The 8,800-nt window shown below is 62.9% G+C and overlaps 1 protein-coding gene across 1 annotated transcript in view; it reads left to right on the top strand.

Moving 5' to 3' along the window:
* SH3BP2 (SH3 domain binding protein 2) overlaps positions 1-8,800 on the top strand; it is a 27,374-nt gene that overhangs the window by 12,711 nt on the left and 5,863 nt on the right. Inside the window, exons 2-9 of the mRNA XM_045289467.1 lie at positions 1,812-1,951; positions 2,878-2,980; positions 3,906-4,023; positions 4,140-4,207; positions 4,824-4,912; positions 5,137-5,205; positions 6,466-7,144; positions 7,256-7,409. Of these exons, the coding sequence (XP_045145402.1) occupies positions 1,812-1,951; positions 2,878-2,980; positions 3,906-4,023; positions 4,140-4,207; positions 4,824-4,912; positions 5,137-5,205; positions 6,466-7,144; positions 7,256-7,409 (1,420 nt within the window). The remainder of the gene's footprint in view (positions 1-1,811; positions 1,952-2,877; positions 2,981-3,905; positions 4,024-4,139; positions 4,208-4,823; positions 4,913-5,136; positions 5,206-6,465; positions 7,145-7,255; positions 7,410-8,800) is intronic.

The following is an 8,800-nucleotide window of genomic DNA, read 5'->3' as shown; positions in this document are numbered from 1 at the left end:
GTCAGAGCGGGAGGCGTACCCACAGCCAGGGTATTTCAGACCTCTGGCTGGGGAGACGTGGTTGATGGTATTGGTTGACCCCATTGGCTGAGTTAGGCTCATCTGTGTTCTGTACCTCAAGTGGGTTTGTCCAAGACATTGGTTTTACCTGGGCCTAGGGCCCTTGTCTGGGCCTGGTCAGTTAGGGGTCTTCATAGGTGTCAAATGGTTGCCTGATGTCTTTCCAACTTCCACTATGGGGGCCTTTGAAGGCATGGGAGTGACGACCCCCCCTGTCCCTCAGCTACCTACCTAACCTAATCACTATGCCCCAGGGCTCCTGAGAACCCGACTGACAGCAGGAAGAAACACCCCCTCACGGTTGTCTGTGTTGGAGTCCATGCTTGCAGCCACCGTGTCCGTCCATCTCCCACGTCTCCCCGCCCCTCCGTTGTACCAGGCACGATGCCCTTCTCCAGGGACTGGTCTCCCCCGACAACACCTCCAGAGTATGTGAGATGCGGTCTCAGCATCCTCACCTCTAGGGAGCATGCTGGTGTCCTCCAGGACAGAGGTGTTTGCTCTGCGGACAATCCATGGTATTTCAGTGTTCTGCGCCGGCACCGTAATTGGAGACAGGCATTCCCATGTAGGCCCTGGTGACACCGTGGGTTATTCACCGGGCTGCTCGCCGCAGGACCAGCAGGGTGAAACCACGGGAAGCTTTGGGGGAGAAAGACGTGGCTTTCTGTCCCGTAAGGAGTTGAGTCTCGGAAACCCACCGGGGCTTCTACTCTGTCCTGTGGAGGGGCTATGAGTCAGGATAACAGCGCTTTTGCTTCCGAGTCATTTCCATTTGACAGCGTTGGGAACTGAGATCTGGAGATGCCAGGGCCTCTAGAACAGAGGTTCTCAACCGTCCTAAGGCTGCGACCCTTTAACACAGTTCATGGGGTGCTGACCCCCCAACCATAAAATTATTTTCGTTGCCACTTCATCACTGTCATTTTGCTACTGTTATGAATCAGTTCGACCCCCAAAGGGATTGCGACCCACAGGTTGAGAACCACTGCTCTAGAAGATTCAAATCAGAACTTGGGGGTTCTTAGCTTCCTGGTCTCCAGGCCTTAGGTAGGGCTGATGGCAGCCAGGTGAGGGCAGGCAGGTGGAGGTGGAGTGCCTCTCACTGAGCCCTGCTGAGGTTCAGAGCTACGAGGACTCCTGCCTGGCCCTGCGCCCCATCTAAGGTGCCTGGGCAGCAAAACATTTGCTCCGGGTTCCTAACTGGAAGGTGGGTGCTGTGGGTTCCCCCAGCAGCAGGTGTAAGGAGGGCCTGGTTACCGCAGGATGACAGTCAAGAAAGCCCCACGGAGCTTTCTTCTCAGTGACCCACAGGGTCACCGTGAGTTCAACAGTGACGAGATGCGGCGAATTTGGAGTTTGGGTTCTTGGTTGTAGGTTGCATCCCCAGTGCCTCCTCCTCCAGGAAGCCCGTCCCAGGCTGACCTTTTGTAGGTTAGACTGGCGCTCAGACTCTGGGTGGTAAGGGCCGGGGAGGGGGTGTTCCTGAGGGGTGTGTGCAGCAGATGTGTCCTTGGTGGGCAACAAAGGGACCCATCTAGCTCTCGGGATCCCTGGGAGCCTGGTGTGTGGCACAGTGGGGCTGACAGAGGGCATGGACTGGCTGGGGGAACCTGCAGTGCCCTTACCCACCCCTTCCTTCCTGGCCCTCTGTGCTGTCCCCAGGATCCGGGTGCCCTCCTGAGAGCTCCAGACAAGCCGCTGCCTGTCCCTGCCCCTGCCTGAGTCATGTCACTCCTTTTGCACTGCAGAATCATGGCGGCTGAGGAGCTGCACTGGCCCGTGCCCATGAAGGCCATCGGTGCCCAGAACCTGCTAACCATGCCCGGGGGTGTGGCCAAGGCCGGCTACCTGCACAAGAAGGGAGGCACCCAGCTACAGCTGCTCAAATGTGAGTCCTCAGGTTGGTCCCAGCAGAGTCCCCTAGGCGGGGCCTGGTGGAGGTGGGGCATCACAACAGGCTGGGGGCCTGGCAGGGGCAGGGCAACAGGCCTGGGCAGGGCCTGCAGCACAGTTTGGGAAGAGCTGGGCGGCAAGCGTGGGTGGGGCCTGGAAGGGGTGGGGGTTTGGCAGATGTGGGGTAGTAGAGCCTGGCTGGTCCAGAGCTGGGCCATGTTGGGCTTCCACAGACAAACCACCACCCTCTCTGAGCCTTTGCTTCCTTACCCAGTGTCTCATAGGACCTCCCCCTACTGCAGCATGGAGACGGGGGTCTGGGGGTGATTCTTGGTCACAAATGAGGAAGGTCCCGGTGACCTGGCAGGTCTGGTCCTGGGGAGGGGCCCTCCCTCATTCAGTCCAGTTGCTCCACAGCGAACCAGGTGCCAGCCGAGCCCCGGCTGGGCAGCAGAGCTTGGGCCTTTTCCCAGAGCTGTCCAACCGGAGGCTGCTCACAGGAGGGCTGCCGGGCATGCTCTCTGGCTCCTGGCACTGCGCCTTGTCCCCACTCTTACTGCTGGCCCCAGGGGAGCCATCCCTGGCTTCCCTGCTCCCGGGGGGGGGGGGGGCCTCATCCTGGCTCTGGCTCCCTCTGGCCAGTTTCCAACGCTGGTGCCCAGGGCCCTGGTGACTCCACCCAGCCCATGAAGGGGTCTGCATTGGGCCCCCGGTAGGCTTCTAGGGAGGGCCCACCTGCCCAAGTCCACTCCCTCCATCCAGAGAGCTCTTCGATGGGGTTCCCTGGGGAGCCCTGGGCTGTCGGTTTAGCCCTGCCTGCCTGCGTCCCCAGGCCAAACCCTCCCTCTCTAGAGCGGGGCCAGGGGGGGGGTCACCCGGGGTGTCCTGGCCCCTCGGCTCAGCCCTCCCCACCGCCTGCAGGGCCCCTGCGATTCGTCATCATCCACAAGCGCTGTGTCTACTACTTTAAGAGCAGCACATCTGCCTCCCCACAGGGCGCCTTCTCATTGAGCGGCTACAACCGGTGAGTGTCCACAGTGTCCCACCGGCTGGACCCAGCTGTGAGAGGCTGAGCGAGCATCTGAAATGGTCTCCGTCCTCGTCCCCATAGGCCACACCTGGCCACTGCTGCCTCCATGACCTTGCCTTGGTCCCCATCTCCCTTGGTCTCTGCTCCTGAAGCCCCTGTCTCCAGCCCCCCTGGGGGACTTCCTGTGCCCCTGCCCAGCCTGTGCTTCCTGGCCTCACGGGGTGCTGTGGGCCAGACTAGGGGCCTGGGGCACTTTGAGCAGGGTCGGCCAATACATGTGGATCCAGTTCTCCTCCCGGGATCTACTTCCCTGTGCCCTGATGGCCCCTTTCTCCAGTGCGGGCCCAGCCCTTCCTGCCCATGAGAAATGGAAGCAGGGATATGCCCAGGGTCACTTGGTATTAGTGGCCCGTCTAGGACCCTCAGGAAGATTCCTGGACTACTTGGTAGAACAGTCTTGCTGAAGCCCAGGCCCAGCCTAGGGCACCAGGACAGGACAGGCTCTGGGACCCTGTGGTGCTGGGGGCAGGCTCTGACGAGGGCCATTAATTTTCCCTTTGCTGGACCCCAGCCAGGCCTGAGGGACCCCCCCACCCCCACTGGCAACCTCTTTGGTTTCTATTGAAACCCCATATCTGGCAGGGAGCAGCCGTGGGGCAGGCATGAGTCACGAGGTTCCCTGAAGTCCTGGGGAGGAGTGCTGCTGGGGTGTGGGGGCTGGACCGCAGGATGCCCAGGCCAAGCCCGGGCTGGCTATGCAAGGGCGGCGACCCTGGCAGGCAGCTGTGGTGGGCATCGGTGGGCAGTGGTCGTTGAGGGGTCTTCTGAGAGTCTGCGTGGATCAAGGATAGGGCTGCTAGCAGGCAGGGGCATTGGTCTGAACGGGCCCAGGTGGCAACTGCAGCTGCGGTGTCCACAGGGTGATGCGGGCAGCCGAGGAGACCACGTCCAACAACGTCTTCCCCTTCAAAATCATCCACATCAGCAAGCGGCACCGCACGTGGTTTTTCTCTGCGTCCTCAGAGGATGAGCGCAAGGTGCCAGGGGGGGGGTGCCCCACTGGGGTCCCTGCCGGCCAGCCTGCACCGTGGGGGGGAGGGTGAAGTGAAGGCCTGCCCGTGTGCCCCTCTCACTGTGGTCCTGCTGCCCCCAGAGTTGGATGGCCCTGCTTCGAAGGGAGATTGGCCACTTCCAGGAGAAGGAGCTGTCCCTGGACGGCAGGTAGGCTGTGGCTGGGGGGCAGGGTGGGTGGGCCACTGGGCTGGGGTGCCCAGGCGTGTTAGGGAGGGGCGGTGTTTCTGGGGTGGCAGCCAGAGCAGGTGTGTAGGTGAAAGCATACAAGTGTACAGTACCAACGTGCACAGGTGTGTGCACAAGTGTGTGGGTGTATGCTCCCTGGCATGTCTGTGTCCAGATGTCTGCTGTCCTTGTCCCTGTATTTACCCGTGTGCCGGGTGTGTGTGTGGCCACATCTGTGTGTCTATCTGAGAGTCGGTGTGTCTGTGCATTGCTAGGTGTGCTGTGTGCTGTGCGTGCCTGTGCCTGTCTGAGAAGCCTTGTCTGTGTGTGTGTCCTCGTGTGTGCACACCCATACTCTGTGTGCATGCATGTACCCCACCCAGGCCACGCTCATGCCCACCTCTGCCCCCGGTGCTCAGTGGGTGAGAGTTTGTGTATGTGTATGTGTGTGTGTGTGTGAGTGTGTGTGTGTGAGTGTGTATGTGTGTGTGTGTGTGTGTGTGAGTGTGTGTGTGTGAGTGTGTGTGTGTATACTCACACACATGCCGAGGCCCTGCTCACGCCCTGCCCCGCCCCCCCCCCACTGCCCCATGCCCAGCGACCCCGGCTCGGACACAGACAGGTTCTACGGGGCTGTGGAGCGGCCTGTGGACATCAGTCTCACCCTGTACCCCACGGAAAATGAAGGTGAGGGCCCCTGCACCCCTTGGCTCCCCAGATGTCTCCTTTCAGGTGACAGCTCTGGCCCTTCCCTGCTGTTCCCTTTGGCAGAGTGACAATGCCTCTCTCAGTCCTCACACTCACGTCCCTCTCAGCCCACCCCACCCCGCCCCCCGCCCCCAGAGTGTTGTTCTGAGGCTCAGCGGGTCCTGGGTTGCTGTGTCTGACCCCCCTCACCCCCACCCCCACAGACTACGAGCATGATGATGAGGATGACTCCTACCTGGAACCCGACGCCCCTGAGCCCGGGAAGCCAGAGGGTAGGTAGGCGGTCCAGCTGGGATGGACGTCAGCGGCGTCCCAGGCCTGTTTCCCTGCTGTGGCCCAGGTGTTCCCAGGATCCTTTGGTAGTCCAGCAGGGCTGGTGAGCAGGGCGGGCAGGTGCTGAGAGGGTGCCCGTAGGCCTGGCCATGGCTGGGCTGAGGGAGGGGGCCTGGGCCTGGGCCGGGAAGAGGGAGTTGGCTCCTTTCCCTGTGTCCCCAGCTTCCTGAGGAGGTCTCCTGGGCCACCTGACAGGCAGCTTCCTGGTCCCTGGCCCCACCCCCGAGCTCGACCAGCGGGCGGAGCCACCCTGAAGCTTGCCCCCTCCCCCTGCCCTGGGCCTGGGTCTGCCCACTCGTTTTTTTGTGAGGTTACAGGCCTCATTGCCCCCATCCCCCATCCCCCTTGCTTCATAGGGATGACCCTCCCTGGGCCCCCAGCCCCCCTTGTCTCTCTTGGTCCCCTTGTTGCTGATCTCATGTCCTCTTGGTTGCACCTTATACCCCAACCTCTTCCAGCCCCCCTCCGCCTCCCCCAAGGCTCCTCCCTCTTCAGCCCTGGGCCCTGGGCCCTCAGCACCTTCAACCCTTCAGACCCCTGGGATTTGGCTCTCCGCTCCACAGCTGAGTCTGGGGTCCCCCACCCCCAAGGGGGCCCAAGTCCTCTGGCCACACTGGTCCCTGACCTCTGCTTCTACCCCTTAACATGGCCCCCCCAGCCCTGTCTCTCTGTTCACACAGAGCCCCTGAACCTGGGTCGTGCCCACTGCCCTCCAGCTGGCCCAGGCTGCCCCCCACCCCACCCCCTGCCCTCTGGCTTCCCCCAGAACTGCTCAGTGTCCTCAGGGACGCCCTCTGGCCGCAGCTAGAGCTCAGCTCTCCCCTCTTACTCTCTCCACTCCAGCACACATGCTCGCCAGGTCCCGTCCTGCTTCACCCTGCTGACCCCTCCGCTTTGTCCAGCCCTGCATCCCATCCTGGTCACTCCAGGTGACCGCTGTATTGCCCTGCACCACACCTCGCCAGCTAGGCTGGCCTACTGAGTGACTGCCCCCCAATCCACCCCCTGGGAACCTGTGGAGCACCCACTCGCTCCTAGCCCCCCCGCCCCTTAGCCCCAACCTCCAGGTGTGGGTCTCGTGACTTGGGGACGGCCCGGTGACTTGGCTGCCCTGTGGGCAGAGATGGGGTGCAGCTGGGGCGGGTGGAGCGGTCAGTGGGGGTACAGCCCTTCACCGTCTCTGTCTCCCTGGCCCGCAGACGCTCTGACTCAACCACCAGCCTACCCGCCGCCCCCCGTGCCCACGCCCAGGAAGCCGGCCTTCTCTGAGGTGCCCCGTGCCCACTCCTTCACCTCCAAGGGCCCAGGACCTATGCTGCCACCCCCACCCCCGAAGCGCAGCCTCCCGGACGTGGGGCTGATCCCGGAGGATGCCAAGAGGGAGCTGCTGCTGCGGCGGGTGGACCCCAGCCCCAGGGGGCCCACTGCTACCAGGAGGATGAGCGATCCCCCCACGGGCAGCCAGCCTGCCCCGCCCGGCATCCGGAAGCCCCCTGGCTTCCGGGAGAACACCTGCCCCAGCGTTGAGCCCCGGCACTCCAGCTATGGGACCAGTCCCACCTCTACCGGTGTTGAGCCCCGGCACTCCAGCTACGGGACCAGCCCCACCTCTACCGGCGTAGCCACCACGGAGGCCAGGAACTGTGACAAGCTGCAGTCGCTCCACCTGCCCCCACGGGGACCACCCGCCAGCGATCCCCCGCCCGTGCCAGGCAACAAGCCCACGTTTCTGAAGACAGCGCCAGAGGCGGGGGCCCCGAGGGACGGGGCCAGGCCCGGACTGTTTGTGCCTCCCGTGGCCCCCAAGCCTTCTGCCCTGAAGCTGCCCGCACCTGAGGCCCCCGCACGGCCAGAGAGGCCCCTACTGCCTCACCTCCAGTAAGTGTGGCCATGCTAGCGCCCACCTCCCTGCCCTCCGGGACCCTGGACCTGGACCCCCAGCCACCTGCACCCCTTGACCTGGTCCTCCCTACCTCCCCGACCCACCAGGACCCCTGACCTGGCCTTCCCAGCTCACCCTGCCCACCAGCACCCCTGCCCGGGCCCCCAGCCACCTGCACCTCCTTACCTGGCCCCTCCACCTCACACTCAGTGCATGACCCCCATCCAGAGGACAGCTCCCTTGTCTGCCCTGCCCAGTCAGGTCCTGTCCCCCACAGCAGACCTGGGGCTTTGAGAGCCTCTGATCCTGAACTTGGGTACATGGGATCCTAATCTAGAACTGGGCCGTGAGGGGGCCTCCAGTCAGACCTTGGGAGTAGGGGACCCTGATCCAGAGTTGGGGCATATGGGAATCTTTGATCTAGACCTGGGGCTTAGGGGGAGGGGGCTGATCCAGGAATAGGAGAATTTCTGATCCAAATTTGGGGTATAGGGAGGTTTGATTTAGACCTGAGGTACAGGGGACCCCATGATCCAAGCTGGTTCCAAAGCATTGGCCAGCCCAGTTGGGGCTTAGTCTGTAGCTGATGGCTGCTGTGGGAGGCAGTGGTCAGTGTGGTCTCAGGGACACAGGCCTCCTGCAGCCCTGGTTAACCATGTGGGGTCAGGGGTGGTCCCTGCAGGGCACCCTGCCTGCTCTGAGCCCAGCCCCTGGGACAGGCCATGGGACAGGTGCTCACATGTCTCTACTGGGCTTAGGGCGAGTCTCCTCTGGACTCTGGAGAAACCAGCTGTCTCTGCTCGCTTCCTGGGCTGGGCTGTGACTGGCTTGCACACACGTTCATGACTTCCCTGAGGCTGGACCGAAACGCTCTCTGTTCCGGGGGCTGAATTCCAGGTGGTGGAAGGCATGGCCCCAGAGTCCGCTTTGCCTCCCTCAGCCCCTACCCCCCAACCCATGAGGCTTGTGCTCAAAGATGACTCCCATCCTGCAAGGGGTGGAGCACCCCTCTCAGTGCTGTGGGGCTGCGGCTATTCTGAGAGGAGAGCCTCTCTCGCCTCTGACCGTGGTACCCACTGGGCCCAAATTCTTGCTGGTGTCTCGAGGGCCCTCTGTCCATCCAGGTGCCCACACGGGCCTGTTTCACCAGGGTGTCCAAGGCCCGGCCTCTTGGGAGCTACCCCTAAGCTGAGAGCCTGCCTGGCTGCATGCGCCAGGCCCGAGCATCCAGCAGGGTCCTCACGTATTACCCATGGCCCTGATCAGCTCGGCCTCACAGTGCCTGGGCCTCCTATGGTCTCCCTTAACCCACATGGTCCACCCACTGCCCACACCCTTGGCAGCTCAGCCCTTGTCCACCTGTGGCCCCGATTACTCCTCCCTGGAGGAACTTAGAGTCAGCCAGAAAATGCACCCATCCCCACATCTGTGGAAAGAGTCCAAAACTGGACAGAGGCAGCCCAGGGGAGGGGGTGTCCCCCACAGCCAGCACAGATGAAATCCCCATAGCTCAGTCCCCGGGCGCCCCACTCAGCAGCCGCGCTGCCCCCCTCAGGCAGCTGGTTGGAGAGCTCCAGGGCGGTCAGCGAGGCCCCGGCCAGAGGCTCTGTTGTCGCGGGCATTTTGCAGGGCAGGAGAGGACAGACGGAGGG

This window comes from Echinops telfairi, unplaced genomic scaffold (genome assembly GCF_000313985.2).
Source record: "Echinops telfairi isolate 266 unplaced genomic scaffold, ASM31398v2 ScPeMD7_28;HRSCAF=97, whole genome shotgun sequence".
NCBI lineage: Eukaryota > Metazoa > Chordata > Mammalia > Afrosoricida > Tenrecidae > Echinops > Echinops telfairi.
Note: the sequence above shows the minus strand (reverse complement) of the source record. Positions and strands in the feature narration are given on the sequence as shown.